The sequence below is a fragment of the Poecilia formosa genome, unplaced genomic scaffold (genome assembly GCF_000485575.1).
Source record: "Poecilia formosa unplaced genomic scaffold, Poecilia_formosa-5.1.2 Scaffold105, whole genome shotgun sequence".
NCBI lineage: Eukaryota > Metazoa > Chordata > Actinopteri > Cyprinodontiformes > Poeciliidae > Poecilia > Poecilia formosa.
In genome coordinates, this window is record NW_006800044.1 from 719,931 (window position 1) to 738,822 (window position 18,892).

At 37.0% G+C, this 18,892-nt stretch overlaps 2 protein-coding genes and 1 long non-coding RNA gene across 5 annotated transcripts in view; 2 read left to right on the forward strand and 1 right to left on the reverse strand.

The window, feature by feature from the left end:
• The first annotated feature begins 1,199 nt into the window (after window positions 1–1,199).
• Window positions 1,200–9,277, forward strand: LOC107837022 (uncharacterized). 3 transcript variants are annotated; one of them, XM_016675074.1, is made up of 9 exons: window positions 5,555–6,022; window positions 6,293–6,388; window positions 6,503–6,575; window positions 6,660–7,043; window positions 7,201–7,245; window positions 7,393–7,504; window positions 7,657–7,731; window positions 8,381–8,459; window positions 8,570–9,277. In XM_016675074.1, the coding sequence occupies exons 3-9, from the start codon at window positions 6,503–6,505 to the stop codon at window positions 8,642–8,644; spliced, it is 843 nt and encodes a 280-aa protein (XP_016530560.1). In that variant the 5' UTR covers window positions 5,555–6,022; window positions 6,293–6,388; the 3' UTR covers window positions 8,645–9,277. The 3 variants fall into 3 exon arrangements, with proteins under 3 accessions (XP_016530562.1, XP_016530560.1, XP_016530561.1); XM_016675075.1 differs by having other exon boundaries at window positions 5,555–6,369; XM_016675076.1 differs by lacking the exons at window positions 5,555–6,022; window positions 6,293–6,388; window positions 6,503–6,575 and adding an exon at window positions 1,200–1,231 and having other exon boundaries at window positions 6,736–7,043.
• Window positions 9,278–11,736: 2,459 nt separating this feature from the next.
• Window positions 11,737–16,747, reverse strand: LOC103143119 (uncharacterized). Its single transcript, XR_476753.2, has 2 exons — window positions 16,208–16,747; window positions 11,737–13,177 (listed from the first exon to the last, which is right to left on the reverse strand). It is a non-coding gene; the product is annotated as an uncharacterized LOC103143119 (long non-coding RNA).
• Window positions 16,748–17,113: 366 nt separating this feature from the next.
• LOC107837023 (sialic acid-binding Ig-like lectin 12) overlaps window positions 17,114–18,892 on the forward strand; it is an 8,817-nt gene continuing 7,038 nt past the window's right edge. The window contains exon 1 of the mRNA XM_016675081.1: window positions 17,114–17,167. Within this exon, the coding sequence (XP_016530567.1) occupies window positions 17,125–17,167 (43 nt within the window). The 5' untranslated portion in view covers window positions 17,114–17,124. The remainder of the gene's footprint in view (window positions 17,168–18,892) is intronic.

Here is an 18,892-nt window from a genome sequence, read left to right on the forward strand (position 1 = left end):
TATACAATTTATGATTTTCTTATTACTTCTCTATATTTGTTGATTTAACTATTTGACTTCTACAGAATAAAAGTGAAACTGGTAACACTTTATTTGACGGGGTGTGCATACGGCTGAAATGACACCGTCATGAACATAAAGGAGTCTTTATGAATGTTTATGACTGTTGTCATGAAGTGTCAGTCAGTACATAATGACACTTTTAATGCAAAGTGGCTTTAAAAGTTGCATTGAAAGTCCATTAAAAGTGCCAAATAATGTCACTATAATGGGTAAATAAATGTCAGTCTTATGCACACCCCATCAAATAAAATGTTACTGTGAAACTCAATGAACTAGAAACATGAATTTCTTTCAGTAATTCAATTCAAAAGTGAAACACACATATAAATTCATTGCAAACAGAGGGACTCGTGTGGTTATGTCTGATATACACCTGAAGCTGTAAAACTTCAAACTAATTCGACCTAATTTATTTCAATGCCAACTGAAGCTAAAAGCAAGGTTATTTTTGGCACCATAAATGGGTAAAAGTTCTTCTTCAGTTTTGGTGGAGACGCTGCAGAGTCGTTTTTCAGTCACAGCTGCCTTCCCTTTTCACATATTGCCCAGCTGTGCAACAAGTTTTCACATTAGTGCTTAGACATCATAGTCAAAGACCAACCAGCCAGCCCAACATTGTCTGGGTCCTTTTCAAAGTGAGTACATAAGTGAGCTGTATTTTTTGTACTAAAAATACAGCTTTAATTGACTCTTATTGCTAGATTGGTGCTGGAACAGATTTTTAAAGGTTTGTTCCTGTTTTAACCAAAAATATATACATTCTTTCATCAGATGCAGCTCCCAGTTCTGTTGTATCTCACTTTAATGTGGACACTGCGATCACAAGCTAAAGGTTTGACATCTATCTATCTATCTATCTATCTATCTATCTATCTATCTATCTATCTATCTATCTATCTATCTATCTATCTATCTATCTATCTATCTATCACAAACATTTTTTTCATTTGTTTTTAAAACACAGATNATCTATCTATCTATCTATCTATCTATCTATCTATCTATCTATCTATCTATCTATCTATCTATCTATCTATCTATCTATCTATCTATCTATGACAAACATTTTTTTCATTTGTTTTTAAAACACAGATGACCCTCACTGGAAGATAAACGTGACTCAGACCATAAATGCAACAAAAGGCTCAAATGTAATCATATCCTGCACATTTGAAACTCCTCCAGGACAAAATACAAACGTTAAAGTTTACTGGAAAACAAACGGCAACAGCAGCTGCAGCACAAAGGACAAAGACAAGCTGGCATTTGCTTTTCATTCTAACTCCTCGTGCATAGATCCACGCTTCCGGAATAGGACTAAGCTAATTGGAGAAGCCAGCGAAAGAAACTGCTCTCTACAAATCCTCAATATTACGGAAGGTGAACCACCAATCTACCTGCGGGTTTCCGGATCGAAAGACAGCTACAGTTTCAAAAAACAGGCTGTCAAATTTTACGTGGATGAAAAAAAATTAAGTTAGTATATTTTCAATTTTACCAGCTATTTTATGCTTGTTCAAACATTTAAAGTTTTTGTATTATAGTCAAAATTTTGATTCCATTAGGCAACAATAGCTTGCAGTCATACAGACCATGTTTGGAAACAGATTTTTTATTTCTTTTTTTTTAAACAGGTTCCTTGAGTCACACAGATGATCCCTCATTTGAGTTTACAACAAGTAATTTTTTACTTACTTCATGTTATTTATTCAGTCTGTTCCTCAGAAACAAATATGTTAAAATCTCCAATATGGCTTCTTTAATCAAAATGACCATTGTTCACAGCGAGCGCCAAGTCTGATGTGCATGACAATGTGAACATCAAGCTGTACCTGGCCATCTTTTTGCCACTTCTCGGACTTCTCATCATTGCTGCAGCTGGGATAGTCGCTTACAAAATGCACAAGAGGTATGAATCACTTTTGTTTGATGTTACAAGTAGATAAAATACATTTGGAAGTGGATATATAGGTATATAACGTAAGATATATTGATATATGGTATGGTCATTATCCTTTTGGGACTAAAGTAAAAAGCTGGTGGAAGAATATCAACCATGATTGGTCCAACAGTTCTACTGAAGATGAAAAAGATGTAAACTCCTGAATTTGAAAAAAGCAATAAAGAATTTCCCATGTTCATTCTGCAGAATTTAGTAAATAAACATTATTTAGGAATTTCTAACAAACGACAGAAAAGTTTGTCTCATTACGATCAGACACTGAGAAAAAAGCTTGTGTGTTGTATTACAGTGTATTTAAATACCTGATTCAAGTTTTAGATATAAGTATCTGCATCTCTATGACAGATAAATACTTTATCTAATCATCTAATCAAATATGTGTTGTTGGTTTTTTTTTGCATCAGTTACAAATAACAGGTCTTCAATGCTTATCTTCAATATTCCAGGTCACACATGTTCAAACGGCAGGAATCTGGATATTACGCAAACTTCAGACAGACATCATCAACCCCACCCAAAAGGTTCTGCTTTTTTCTCAAGATAAATTCTTGGCATTATTCACGTCTAAGTACTTGCATGTTTCCAATAACTGGCAATGAGTCTTTTACATCCATATGTAGGCATTTTGGCCCACTGATCTTTTCAGAAGTGTTATAGTCCAGGTACGCTGGAAGGTTTTTGATCATGAATGACTTGTATGAGGTTGTACTATAATATCCTAATTGAAATTAAGCCCAGGTTTTGACTAGACCACTAACAGTCCTTTGTTTTGTTTTTTGAGCCAGTAAGAGGTGGATTTGATGGTTTTCCTTGATAAACATAATCATCAATTGAAAACTGCATTTTGTATCTAAAGCATTAATGTGTAATAAAGAAAGCTTTGTGAATGTTTGTGATTACTATTTATATAATTTTTGTCTTTTTAGCTTAGTAAATGCAAACACTATTATTTACCCTATAATTTAACTAAAATTGAAACTCCCTATTTCCTCTTTTTTTCTAGTGAATCTTTTTGTAAGGCATCAAACCAGATGTCTCCGGATCCAAAAGTCATTGATGAACCTGTTTACATGAATTTTCTGGTATTTATTGCAATATATGAAATTCTTAGCATACTTCAAGGCATGTCCAGTAATTATTTAAAATCAACTCCAACTTTGATCTAATTTTTCTCCTTTCTTTTTAGACATTAACAAATCAAATGGACAAACAAGTGGAAACCATAGACAATATTTATGGAAATGTGGACTATTCAACTTAGAAAAAAAACATCTGTCTCAAAGCTTTCATCCTAAAGGATTGTATTTTCCTGCGTCGTCTTAGGTGTTCAAATGCATATGTGCAGTCAGAAGCAAAAAAGTGTGTCAACTAGACTGAGAAGGATGCCCTGGTTTGCAACACATGCATTGGAAACTCCAAAGTTTAATGAAAAGGGAACTTTATTCAGCTGTTGCGACTGGCGTCGTAATATTAATTAGGCAAACATGAGTGTGCAGGTGCCCGTCCCTGATTGGCTTCCAGAAGACCGTGGAGACGTCCAATTGGTGGCCTGCCAGAGGCGAAAACTGCCGACGCGGACTTCCTGCCATCCATCCTCAGCTCATCTCAACCGGCCACACTGTTTGTGAAAAACTCTTTGTTAATGTTCTTGGAGTTTGTAGGAGTGAGCTGCCGTTTATGTTTGCTTAGTTTCTCACGTTTTTCTGAATTAGGGAGGTAAGTTTTTGTCATTTTGTTTATTTACTTTTAAATAGGTACATTTTAGCTTCCTTTCATTTATTGTTTTCGGCACTACAGCTCACTCTGAAGCCATATACTCCACTTGTTGTAAAATCTCATTCAAAAATACATATTTTTAAAATAAATAACATTATATAATGTTGAACTTTGTCTCTGTTGGCTGCTTGAGATCTGAAGAGGATGGATCCTTCAGGTTGTGACCCGGCCACCTCCAGACGGGTCATAACGTCAGCAGTGTGAGCAATGAACTTTGGCTATCAGATGAACTTATCCACCTTCACTTGAGCAAGATTTAAAAGCAGAAAGTTCAGCATCTCACAAATATAAAATCACCTGACAACATTATGTGTTGTGAATGTAGCAAACTTTCAAGCATTGAGAACTAAAGTCTGCCACCTTCAGCCTCTCTGCTGTGTCTCAGTCGGACATTAACCAAAAACAAACAGAAGGTTTAGTAATGCTTGTTTTTAAACAGGAATGAGAAACGCTCATTTTACTGCCCAGTATTTTGTGTTGTGTACGTGAACATATCATTATAAAAGATATTATTACCAGATGTAAACTACTGTCAGTTAAATGTGTTAAAAATGTATCTTATATAGTGTTTTTTTAATTATTATTTTACCTTATCATATCATATTTGCTCCTGTGTGACATAGTTTGAAAATTTGTTTTATGAGTATGAGAGAAGAATAAATAAATAACCAGAAATGAACTTTTAGGCAATAAAAAGTAATACAAATAAAGTAGTTTAAAAAACGATTAATACTACAGCAGTGCTGAGCAGGTACAAGAGATATTTATGAACCTGATAATTTATTCACACACATGCACACATACATACATTAAAAAAGAAATAACATTACTGAAGAGCATATTCATTTCAGGATCTTTATCAGTAGTTGTAACAATATATAGATTAACTACACATAGATGGATGTTTGAAAGCCTTTTTTTTCCTATTAATTATGTTGATTTTTACACTTACAGTTAAAAAGTGTGTATTATAGATTATATTCTCACAATCAAAAAATCCTTATGCTGCTCTTTGTGTATTATATCATCTCCTAATATCCATCGTATCCATTTAATGGTTGTCTTGTGTCTGTAAATATTGTGTTTAATGGAAACAAACTTGTTTGTTTTGTGTCTGCTTGGCTCTGAAACAGTGTTCCCAAACTGAGTTCCTCGAGAGCCAGAGCCCTGCAGATTTTACCTGTGTCCCTTGTTCTACACATTTGAATTAAATGGTGCGACTGCCTCACTAGCACGCAGTAAAGCTACAAGACACCAGCTGGAATTTGAGACCACTGCCCTAAAATGTTGTAAACTGTCGGAGTGGAATAAGGGATTTTTGTCTGAACCAGGATTAATTTGGATTATTAGAAGCCAGCCAAGTTAAAGAAAAAAATTGTACCGACCAGAATCAAAAGTGTTGCCTGAAGTGATACTAGATTAATTGTTTTCTGTAGCTATTTATGTGAAATAAACAAGTAAATAAGCATTGAGAACACCAAGTTTTTCATCTCACATGCACTGCTGAGAAACTGAAAATATATCCAAAATTCTGTTCTACATTTTCCAGAGGGAACGGCATATTTTTTGACTAAAATTCCTTAAATTTTTGTATCTCATCAATTGCACAGGAGGGCGAGGTACAGAAAAGATTAGGCTCTAAATCCTGAGCAGACATGTCTGTTGTGACTCGTGTGGATCTTTTGCACTGCCTGTGAGAGTGATGTGAAGTTTGCGTCTTGCAACACATGCAGTGGAAAAATACCACAGAGTTTGGTGAGTTATTGAGGCTCACTCCAGAGAGTTAAAAAAGACACCCAAATCAGTCAGAGAGCAGTTAAAGGAGCCCACAATTGGACACTTTCTCATATGGGCGTGACATTAAGAAGGCTACGTAATTAAATCTGTTTATATGTTATGATATAACAAAATCCTAGAAACGACAGATGCACAGATGCTGTCGTTTAATAGCAGCCTCGGTTTGAGTTGCTGGGTCTTCAGTCTCTCATCTTTCTCCTGCACAATTCTCCGTCGTTTCTTTATAAGGTTTGGATCAAGCCCGTCTACTGGCCGTAGCAGCACAGAAGCCTTCACTTTCGGATAAGACTTGGCGCGTGCCCAAACATACTAAAGGCATCAATTCCGTTTTTTTAATCTTTGTGGTATCACTGTGCTGCTACGAGGCAAACAGAGGCTGCTATTAAAGCAATGGGGATCGTGAACACTTCAGCAGAGTCACAGGTTAATCTCCTCCTCCACTACTGCTGGATTACTGGATTACCAGAATATAAAACTTTTCAAAGAAATTGTCATTATTGGAGATGCACCGGTAAAACTTCAAACTGAGCTGTCAGAGGTGCAGCGGGAGCTTTTATTCAAGTTAAAAGCAATGTTATTTTTGTCACAGTGCATAAATAAAAGTTCTCCTGCAGTTTAGGTGGTGACGCTGCAGTGTCCTTTTTCAGTTCTAGTCGCCTTCCTTTTTTCACCTATTACCTAACTGTGCAACAGGAAACTCACACTAGAGTTGTCACATCAATGCTTAGTAAGTCACACAGACCCAGAGAAACTACCTTCCCAACACCACTGTGAGTACTTTTATCTACCGTACAATTGATACAGTTGATTCAATTGATCTTTTATAATTAGATTCTGTTGTAAAATGGATGTTTTAAAATATTTGTTCCTATTTTGACCAAAATACATGCATTCTTTCATCAGATGCAGATGCATATTCTGTTTTATCTCAGCCTAATATGGATACTGCTATCACAAGACATCGCAAAAGCTAAAGGTTCGTGTATATGTGTATGTATGTTTGTGTATACAAAAGGTTGATTGCCTGACAAACATTTTTTCATTTGTTTTTAAAACACAGATCACCCTCACTGGAAGATAAATGTGACTCAGACCATAAATGCAACAAAAGGCTCAAATGTAATCATATCCTGCACGTTTCAAACTGCTCCAGGACAAAATACAAACGCTAAAGTTTACTGGAAAACAGAAGGGACAAGCAAATGCAGCGTGAAGGACAACGACAAGAAGGCATTCGTTTATCATTCTAACTCCTCGTGCATAGATCCACGCTTCAAGAATAGGACTAAGCTAATTGGAGAAGCCAGCGAAAGAAACTGCTCTCTACAAATCCTCAATATTACGGAAGGTGAACCACCAATCTACCTGCGGGTTTCTGGACGGAATGACAACTACAGTTTCGTAAACCACAAGGTGTACATAAAGATGGACGGTCAGAATTTAAGTTAGTATGTTTTTTATTTCACCGGTTTAAACCTTTAAAGTTTCTTGTGTCACAGTCACGATTTGGATTAATTTGAGTCGTTCTAGTTTGCAGTCACACAAATCAGTACTTCTCCAAATGTCTTCAAAAACATGTTTTCTTTTTCTTTTTTTTACAGGTTTCCTAAGTCACACAGATTATACCACAGTTGTGCTTACAACAAGTAATTTTTGCTATTTATTCACTTATTTATTGATTTATTCAGTTATTTATTTATTTTTTATTATGTATTATTTATTTATTCAGTTAGTAAAGGACATGTTAAAATCTTCAATATGACTTCTTTAATGAAAGTGACTGTTGTTCACAGTGCCTGTTGCGCCTGACGATGGCAGACAGCTCTATCTGGCCATCTTTTTGCCACTTCTCGGACTTCTCATCATTGCTGCAGCTGGGATAGTCGCTTACAAAATGCACAGGAGGTATGAATCATTTTTATCTGATGCTACATTTAATGATACCATTAAGTGATAAACATTTACATATATATGTATGTATATAATGTGTACTATGTCCCAGCTGGTAATAGAGTATCATGAGTATCACTACTCGGTGATTATCTTCAATATTCCAGGTCACACATGATGAAACGTCAGGAATCTGGATATTATGCAAACTTCAAACGGACACTGTCAACCCCACGCAAAAGGTTCTGCTTATTTTTTATTTTTTATTTTTTAATCTCAAGATAATCTTCTTACATTATACTATTCTTATAGATTTCTTCAGCTTCGGCTGTGTCAGCTTTACTTTCTTAAATTTAGCCTTAAAGAACCTCAATAAACATAAAACGTTATTTCAAAATGCTAGAATTTAATAAAGAGCTTGTTCATTATTTTTCCTGAGTGAGGTTCTGTGACGTTATTGACGGTTAAATAAGTAAATGCTTTCAAAAAGTAGTGGGAGCTAAATCATGAACGGCCCTTTAATCAGCCTGTTGGCTTATTTGTGGGAGCAGCTGATCATGAGTCTGTTATCAAGCAACTAGATGTAGCATGAATGACCTGTATAAGGCCTTACTATAACATCTCCATTGAAATTAGGCTCAAACTTTGACTAGGCCATTATAAATCCTTCACTTTGGTTTTTGAGCCATCAGTAGGTGGAATTGATAGTGTGCTAGGAAGGTTATTTTTTATTAAATAAAATCACAATTTGAGAACTACAGAAAAAAAAAATCTTTGAGAATGTTTGTGATTGTTATTTATACATTTTGTCTTCTTAGCTTAGTAGCTTCAAACACAATTATTTATCCAATAATTTAACTCAAATTGAAACTCCATTTTCTCCTTTTCTAGTGAACCGTTGCGTAAAACATCGAATACATTGGCTCCAGATGCAAAAGTCATTGATGAACCTGTTTACATGAATATGGAGGTATACTGTATCTATAATGATAATTGATTTTAAAATCCTTTCTATACTTCAAAGCATGTCCAGTAGTTATCCAAAATTAAATTTGATCTAATTTTCTCCTTTCTTTTTAGACATGTGCAAATCAGATGGACCAACAAGTGGGAGCCGTAGACAATATTTATGGAAATGTGGACTATACGACTTAGAAAAAAACATCTGCTTTCATCCTCAAGGATTGTATTTAGCTTTCAAATGCATATGTGCAATAAGAAGGATTAAAAGTGTGTCAACTAGATTGAGAAGGATGCACTGGTTTGCAACACATGCATGGAAACTCCAAAGTTTAATGAAAAGGGAACTTTATTCAGCAATGTGACCAATGCAGTTCAGCTAAGAGATGAACCTTTCCACTCTCACTTGACAAAGCTTCAATAATTATAATTAAAAAAACCATAATCTCACAAATATGAAATGAGCTGACAACATGGTGTGCTGTGTAGATTGTAATGAATTATCTGAGTTTTCAATGAGGATTTTCAAGAATCAAGAACTAAAGTCTGCCACCTTCAGACCCTCTGCTGTCTCTCTGTAACTAAAACGAACAGAAACTTGGCAATAAAAATGCTAATTTCACTGTCCAGTGTATGGCATTGTGTACATGTAGTTATATTTATAAAAGACATTTTAACCTGATGCAAACTATTGCCAGTCAACATGTTAAAAATTATATTTTAAACAATGCTTATTAAAAGATCAGTTTTGAAAATTTAAGCAAATTGTGACAGTTTGAGATTTTGTAATAGAGCTACAGAAGAAGAATAAATAAAGTATTAATAAATATATACAAGGCAAATCAATGGTATATATTTTTTTTATATTATTCCTTTTTAATTTATAATGACCATCTGCTTACAGTTCATGAAAACACGACATTTGAGATTAGAATGTTATACTAGACCAATAAAAAAAAATTATAATACAGAAATGTTGGCTTAAAAGAAAGTTTAATAAATATTATTTTCAAAAGGTGCTTCTTTCAATCTGACAAAAAAGTCTTATCTGAACACACACACACATATGTGTGTACATATAATTGTGAACTGTATTTTTGAATAAACAAACTAAAGTTTTAGGATTGTAGTTGTGATTTAAAATGCATACTGTGAAGCAGCATTATTTTCTGAAACACATAATAATGTCTACAGAACAGGTCTGCTGCCAGTAATTCAGTAACTGCTCCAATTTAAACAGGACTGCCACTAGCTATCAGTGACAAAAATACCAATGAACCATCAAAATTACAGGGAGATAAGAGTTATGCTCTGATCTGACATGCTTCACCTTGCCGCCTTCCTTATTTTCTATTACACAAACAGCCAAGGATTTGATTAAAACTGTGCTACATTTTATAAACTCATGAAGCAAAACCTGTCCAACATCCTTTAGCTTCTTCTTAAATTGTTGATTTATAGTAGATTGTACTGTAGCTGATCAGGTTAGAGTAAAATTTAGCTTCGACAAAAAATATGCATATATTGTTTTGGTTCAGATGCAGCTACCATCCCCGTTTTATCTCAGTCTCATGTGGACAGAAGCACCACATGCAGAAAGTGGATCAGTTTTTATAAATTCAAACAGTTTAATGAAAATTTAATTTTCTTTTGTTTTAAGCGCAGATGCAGCTTGGACAGCCAACGTCTTTCTGAGTATTAAAGTAACAACGGCCTCAAAAATGATCATTTGGTGTACATTCATCTATCCTCAGGAGCAACTCACTAAAAACATTACTTGACATGACTTGGACATAATTCAGCCAAGTAATACTTAATATGTCACTGCTGGCAGAAGGTCCTGTGCCTGCATTTGTAGGAAACATCAAAATGTAAAAGGCCATCATAAAGGCCTTACAACAATTTATCTATTCATATATTTATACTTGGATTTATGATTACTGGTTTTACTGGCATAGTCACTTGATTAAAAGTTAAGACTAAATCATAAATTGGTCACAAACCTCGTCTCAGGAGAAGAAGGATACAATACATATATAAAAAAGTAATTATACCTCTTAGAATAACTTAGTCTGATTCATGATGTTCACATTTTGATTGAAGAAGAAATTTGTTTTGGAAAATAATAGTGATGAAAAAGAATGTGGCTACATAAGTGTGTGCATTCTCTTCTATATGGATGTGGGTGGCATTCAAATTTATATAAGAAGTCAGTTTTCTTACAAAAAATATTAGTAAAACTAATTTTATATTTTCTGTATTTTTGTGTTTCGTAGTCAAAGTGCTGATAGACTCTGGTCACATACAAACCTGCAGATTCTATTTAAGTAATGTTCAGTTATTGCTACAGTAAAAGTAATTAACTTCAGTAAGAAACATTAATTTTTCCACTTGGACTGTTTGTTCTTTTTCTGCATTTAGACTTTGAATGTTCCAACTTCTGTGTCAAAATGAAACATGAGGAATCTTCTGCTTGCAACCAATCAAGGTGCCACTGGCTTAAAATGTTTCATTTTCAATGTTTGAAAAGTCACAACTGCAAAGGTTCAAGCCCCGTAGCTACTAATGTTTCAAAATGTACACTGTGTACTTGTTATAATTTTGATAACCGGTGACTTAAGGTGCATTTTATTTTTTTTTTCATTCTGCACTGTTTAGTGAGTATGCTGATGCTTGAAATGGATTATGTAATGATTAAAATAAAACTGCTTGGATCTCTTTGGCAAAAACAAAAACGTTGCCTTTAGTGTACAATCAGTACATAAGTTCTATGATGTTAGATTTTGTTTTTGCTCGTCTTACCTAGCCCTTTATCTCCCTTAATTCAACTGACTGATAAACCTTGGGACAGCATGTGCTGCTTACTTTGCTTTCACTATTAGGAGGCAGCTACAGCAAGGAACTTATTTTGCATATTAGCAAGTCAGGAACATCTTCGAATGAAGTTCTGCTTTCTCTAGAATTCTTACGTCTATTCAAAACCACAGGAAGACGAGAAAAGAAGTACAGCCTGAAAATGTTCATCAGCACACACCCACATGTATGTGCCACAGTCTAATCTACTTGCAGTCATAACATTTATTGTCCATAATTTGAAGTCGAGTTCAGTGTTGCTGCATAAAACAGTAAAAATGCAGATCTGCTCATTCTCTTCTACAACACAACAGTTGTGTAAAACTGATGCCAATGACAACACTGTATGTTTAGGAGGAAGTGAGAAAAAAAAAAAGGAAAGAAATCTCGACTTATTATCGCGAGATGAGAAAAAAAAAAAAAAAACGAACTACTAGCACACTCTGAGGTGTGCTTTAATTTTGTGATCAATAACTATGTAACAACAAAGCTCTTCTAACATGAAAGTTGCTTACATCTTATAAACAGGGAAGGCAGTAAAAAGCAGACAGACCAGAGGTGATAAAGGCTCAAGCAAAAATATATACAAATTTTATCTTATGCATAAGGTAATTTTCAATTGTTGAGGTCTTAACATAAAATAAGATAACTTTATTAGTCCCCTACAGGGGAAATTACAGTTGGCATAGCAGCCCAAGAAATGGCAACAAGATAAAACAATGTAAACTCAACAATAGTCTCTTATTTTGGCAATGTGATGTTGTGGAGCCAGATGGCACAAATGAGCCTCCGATCTGCTCTGAGGCCCGGGGCTGAAGGAGCTCCTATGCTGCCTCAGCTCAGCATGGATCAGAGGGATTGTCCATGAAGGCCTTTAACTTCCCTCTCACCTTTTTCCTGGTCACTCCTTTCACACTGTCCAGTTATAGTCCACAGCCAAACTGGCCTTCCTTCCCCCAATGCCACCTCCCCAGCAAAGACACTGGCCATTACAGACTGGTAGAATATCTGCAGCAGCCTAGTGAACACATTAAAAGACCTGAGCCTCAGAAAGAACAGACTACTCTGACCTATCCTGTAGAGGCGTTTAGTATTGTGCAAGTTGTTGCCAAGTTGCTCCCTTGAGTACTTGCATCTCAACCTCCTCATCCCTTATTAAAAACAGCCTTCTGCTCTTTGGAGTTTCTTATATTAAGCTGGTTGATTGCTCTCACACCATCCAGTGAAGCTCTCAATCAAGTCTCCGTCTTCCCCCTCCCCGTCACCTGTAGTGCAGCCAACAACACAGGCGTCATCTGACAACTTCTGTAGGTTGTTTGTTCCAGAGCTGAAGCCAAAGTCAGAGATGGAGAGTGTAAAAAGAAACTGTGATAATTCAGTTCCCTTGGGTGTGCCCTTGTTGCTCACCACAACATGAGAGAGAGACGTGCAGCCTGACACACTGCGGCCTGTTAGTGAGGTAATCAGTAATCCAGGCCCCCAGGTCTTGGTCTACCTGCATCACAGACAGGATGGTATAAGTAGAAAAACATCATCCTCACTGATGTGTGGTTTATCCGGGTGAGCATAAGCATCGTCCACGCTGAAGTCACCCTGCAAATGATCCAGGCAGTCCCTCATCACAGGCCCGAGGTGCCTCAACGTCTCTCAACAGTCTTCATTTGACGATAGTGCTGGAGGCCTTAAGTTGGAGATGTCAATGGACTGTCCCTTTTTGGAGCAGGGACAATACAGAACGTCTCCCAAATCTTCGGCACTTTCTTCAGCCATGATGGCAGGTCAAGGAGATGTCGTAGCTCTGCTGTCAAATGCTCAGCTCACACCTTGGATGGATGTCGTCGGGTCCGGATTCTGGTCAGCTGTCATCTTACCTGGCTGGTTGATAAACAGAAATTAGTGAGGTTTTTTTTCCCCAAGAAGTGTGTCTTTTTTATGGTAACATGTCAGCCTTTTTCCCAGAAATTATGAACAACATAAACAGTTTGTGAGACATTTTGAACTAAAATGAGGAGGGTGATAAGATTCTGCTGATGCTAAAAAAAAAAAAAAAAAAAACCCAGTATGAACCAAACTGTATCAATGCAGGCTTTTCTTCAAGGTTGACAGTCTGCCCCCTGAGCACAAAGAAAAACAAAACTCACATACACAAATGCACACACACTGTTGGTAAGATTGTGTGCAAAATTGTTTCATTTTCTAATCTTCCATGTATGTCACATAATGAACCCAACAGTCAGGATTGAACATCAAATGAACACAGACAAGAAAAACAGCATCTAAAATATCCTGTTTTCTGTTGCTACTTTTGTGACGGGGGTTAGATATAAATATATCGTGTGTGTACATCATTAAAAGTACCAATAGAAACAAAAAAAAGAAAAACAGGTCAGCAAATTTATAGCAAGAATTGCCAGTAAATGCTTAAATTTTTTTCCCCACTACTCATTGAGAAGGGTGTAGGTCATTTTTTAAAACTCTTTTTTTTCTTACCATGTCAAAACAAAAGTAACATTGATGTTACTCTTTTGAGAGATGCCTGCCTCATTGCTTCTCAGACAAAAATTGGTTGAATGAAATTGCCTCAAAAGCAGCCTGCCAGAATTGTGAGTGAAATAAATTTGAGGCTTAATCATATTTAAGGACCATGGGTGTGCTGTGGTGGCGCAGGGGTTAAGCACAACCCACATATGGAGGCCTCAGTCCTTGACATGGCTGTCTCAGGTTAGAGTCCCGATCTGGTGACCATTGCTGGATGTCTTCCCACTTTCCTGTTAACTATCAAATAAAGGCCACTAGAGCCAATAAAAAAAAAAATAATAAAAGGACCACAATGCTCCTCCCTGCAAAATTCACTTTCAGGATGGTGTCAGACTTTTGTGCACAAACATTCCTCCTCCAAACGTGGTGTGACATTTAAGTTGTTTAACTTTAATCGGACTATTTTCTCCCAGAATTTCACTGGCTTGTCAACATTTTCTGCAGCAACTTTGCTTAGAGATCATTGTGGTTGATCTTAACAGCTGTTAAGATCAACCACAATGAAAAGTGTACCTGCTGTTTTCCGACATTTTCGAAGCTCTCAGCGAAGGATCCTTGACTATTGGCGAGATCATTATTCTTTTGAATCATTTGTCAGAAATATTACGAGAGGCAGCTGGTCATAACTGGTTTGTAGGTGAAATTGCGTTCTTACCACTTCCAGATTATGGCTTACTGGAAAATGAAGCTTAAAAATGTAGCCAGTGTTGGTGTGTTTTGCAACAGTAAGACATTCTTGTGATGCTTCCTTTGTTTTGACCAATTGTATCACTCTGTGCAGTACTTTGGTTTAAAAAAAATAGCAAGCCATCAGTTAATATCAAACCAGCTGCTATTGAAATCCACATGACAAGTATTGTCCCATTATAGACTGAAGTCAAAACTCTAAGTTTGACTATATGCAAATTCCTGTAACTCATTTAAATCAACAATAAATTAACTTTTTACATAGACAAGGTTTAGACTTTGGATTCTTTTATACGCCAAAAAACAAACATTTGTTATAAACAAAGTACTGCATGAAGTAAATCCACGTTAAAATGCAAAACGCATAGAATCTTCAAAAAAACGGCCTACCATGAAAAAAGACCAGTGTGGAAATAGACCAAGAGCTCTGATTGATGTTACAAACACCTTGTTGGGTCCAACCAAGAACTAGGAATGTGGAAATTATAAAGTGGCCAAAGAGTGAATTTTCAAACAAACCACAATAGTGGTGTGGCTGTCTGTGCGGTAGTTTCCTTGCAAAATTGAAAGCTGTGGGTTCAATTTCAGCTTCCTACTGTCATATATTGACGTGTCCATGGGCAACTGAGTGGGCCTGTGTATGAAGTAATTGGTATGATTATAAAAGTACTATATTAATTGAGTCAGTTCAAAAGTATGTGACTTTTTGGCACCATAATTATGAGCTAAAGCTTTACCATGTTTAACATGAGGAAAAGCAGTAAAATTATACGTTTCATATTGCATTTGAACATTTATCTGAGTAGTGCCATAATCGCACCTCACTGACCAGCAATATTTTCCTACCACACGTTTCCCCCTGGGTAACGTTATGGGACTTGTCAAGGATTGTTGGTTAGTGGTGAGGATTCAGACACGGTGGGACCCAGGTTGAGGTGCCATAATGATAGTCCTGGCAGCACAGGTGAGCAGTGAGGCAAATAACTCAAACACCGGTAGCACTAGAGACACACAGAACTGGAACACGACACACGAAAAAAAACATGACAAGGATCCGACAGGGAAACAGACACAGGGCAATCGGGGGAAATGAGGGGCAGCTGGAATCAATCAAGGGGTAGCCGAGGACAAGACTGGGAGTAACGCACAGAAAACCAAATCCACAGTGCCTTACCTTCCTCCTCACCCAAAGGGTGGCTACCAGATGCCCCAAGAGAAAAAAACAGATTAAAAAAAAAAAACAACCCAAACAGGGTGTGTGGAGGGCCAGAGTCCAAAATGAATACAAAGAAACAAAGTAAACTCGGTCAAAATAAACAATACGGTCAGAGCGGGGCCTGCTGTACAAGTCTGGTGGACAGCAGTATAGGAAGCAAACCCTTCAGGGAAGATCTGTGGTGGGTGGCGACGCAGGAGACGAGCCCTTTGAAGGCAACAAAGGAGATGAACCCTTTGAAGGCGACTAAGGGCTCATCTCCCATGAAGAGTGTCCGGAGGCCGGCTGGAGCCACCAGGAGGACCTAGAGTGCCGCCAGGTTGACAGCACAGGAATGTTGGCTGCTGGCTCATGGATGTTGGCTGCTGGCTCAGGGAGGCTAGCCACCTGCTCTGACTCAGGAACGTTAGATTCAGGCAGAGCACTGGGAGATTCGGGCAGAGAAAATTTTGTTGCCTTCTTACCAGGGCTGGATGCCCATTTACCTGGGCTGGATGCATCACTGGACTTGGAGACGGAGGAGAGAAGGAGCTGTGGAGGAAGGCTGAGAATGGAAGGCAGGGATGTCTGGCTTAGGTGGCAGTGGTTCACTGATGAAGGTACAGAAGTCCAGGCAGCACAAGTGAGCAATGAAACAAGGAACTCAGACACTGGTAGCACTGGAAACACACACGACTAAACAAGAAAACCACTACAAGGATCTGGCAGGGAAACAGACACAGGTGAGTATAAATACACAGAGGGTAATTAGGGGAAATGAGGGACAGCTGGAAACAATCAAGGGGTAGACAACAACAACATAGGGACTAATTAACACACAGAAAACCCAAATCTTCACAGGACTGATGAAAAATATTAAAAGTCCAAAGATTTGATCTCTGGTCAAGCATTACCATATTTAATTGCTCCACACCTGATGCTGGGTACACTGTGCTGACTTTCAGGAAGTGATTCATAATGATACCTGAACTGATTTTACATGATAACCATTTTATTCAAAAACCACATTGTTGCAGAGTTTTAGTACATCTGCTACATTTATTTTTCTCTCCATCAAAAACATCATGGAAAAAGTACAAAATAGCTACATAATAATCAGTTTATGACGAGGGGAAAGTTTGATTGCAAACTGTAACAATTTCTGGCTTGAAGGTCTAAACTTTTGCTTTATAAGCACAAGACTCACTCTCACCACACAATAGGACAGAGACATAATCTTTGCCCTCAAAACATTCAAATCTTACAAGATTTAATTTCAGTCATATGTTAAAGAAACTAAAAGGTGAGTGGATCATTACTTTGAAGATTAAAAAGAATTCACTAAAGACTTTTCTATCTTTATCTTAATCTTTATGTTGGTTTTTATACTTCTAGTCAGCTGATGATGGATCTGAAATTGTGGCTCTCAATTCTGATGGTTTGTGGTAAGTTTAATCTTAAAATGACAATTCATGAATTATCATCATTCTATCACTGTCTACTTGCTAAGAAAATATTCTTGTTTTTGTGCTTTATTGCAGGGATGGCTGAATCTATAGGCTCGGGCAAGAACTGGCGCATATCTGTACCATCAAAAATCTCTGTTCTTCAAGGCTCATGTGTGGTCATTCCCTGTAAGTACTTTTACCCCAAAACAAGAAAAATATTTAAGACATGGTGGGGATACTGGAAGAGAGGGAATACAGTTGTCGCATCAAATGTCCACAATTTGAAACTAACTCGCGAGTTCCACCATAGAACCAGAATTACAGGAACCCTTCAAAGCGGCAACTGTACCTGGCAGCTGAATCGTGTCAGAAAAACCGACACTGGTCCGTTTTACTTCAAAATTGAAATTCCACAACATCAAAGCTTCACTTTCTCAAAAAGTACAGTGACCCTCAATGTCTTCCGTGAGTATATTAGAGACCTTTTCAGCAATTCTAAACCATTTACTTTAAGTTAGTAAAACATATTTAAATAACTATTTAACAAGCAATTTTGTGAAAATTGTTGATTGTACAGGAGTTCCTGAGCCTCCCATCATGTCTGTTGCAGTCCTTAAAAAAGTGACTGCCACCTGCAAAGTTACACATGCCTGTCCATCATCTCCTCCCAAAATCTTCTGGAGCCACGGAGGAATTTTGAAAACAAAGTCAAAAAAGATGAATAAATGGCTATGGTCAACAAAGTCAACCCTCACCTTCACCCCTCAAGAAGCCGACTTCAACAAGCCTTTAGAATGTACGGTGAGATTCCATGGCAAGAAGACTGCACACGGCTCTGTGCTTCTCATCAAGTAGGGGACCAAGTGAAACTACATATGCAGTATTAGATGGCAGCAATAGTTTTAGAGCTATCTGCCATAATGACAAATGATTTTCCAGAAAAGGGCCTGAATTAGTAAAACTACAAAAACATTTAGAGAGACCAGAAATGCTTATTGTTTGCTTTGATTCATATCACCCGAGTTTAACTTTACTTAAATCTTTTGAAAATGTGTTAGAGGCACAAAAGTAGGGATTCTTTTTTTTAATCTTTAATGATTTTCTAATAGGATTTATGGATTAATTTTGTTTTACTCTTTTTACTCTAACTGTAAGATCATACACCCATCCATTCATTTTCTGTACACCCTTGTCCCTTAGTGGTGTCAGGAGGGCTGCCTATGTCCAGCTAACGTTATGGAGATAAGCACACCCTGGACAGGTCGCCAGTCTGTCGCAGGGTATAAGATCATACACTGACTATTAAATTTACATCACACTCTAATGTCCTCAATTTGTCCTATTCTTTTGTATTAAAGCTTTCATCAAAGTGCTAAGATTGGTGTGTTTTTTATCTCTCATCTTTGCTCTCAATTATCTGAAGTGTTGGACTGTTGTGGCTGCAGCCTCCCATTTGTGGTGAATAGAGAACATGGGATATTTTATGTAGCATTTAAGTAGGCCACAAAAAACTTTCATCAACAGAGGAACTACACAAATAGCAACAGCAGTAATAGTGTTATGCACTTTAAATCTACATTGTATGACTCACTGGGTAAATTTTGCTGGCAGCTAAATTTTACAAGTGGGAGAGTCCCTTACAAAGGAAATGTGGATAAAATATACTGCTCAAAAAAATAAAAGGGAACATTTCACTTTAATTTTGTGTGTGGCTCCAAATCC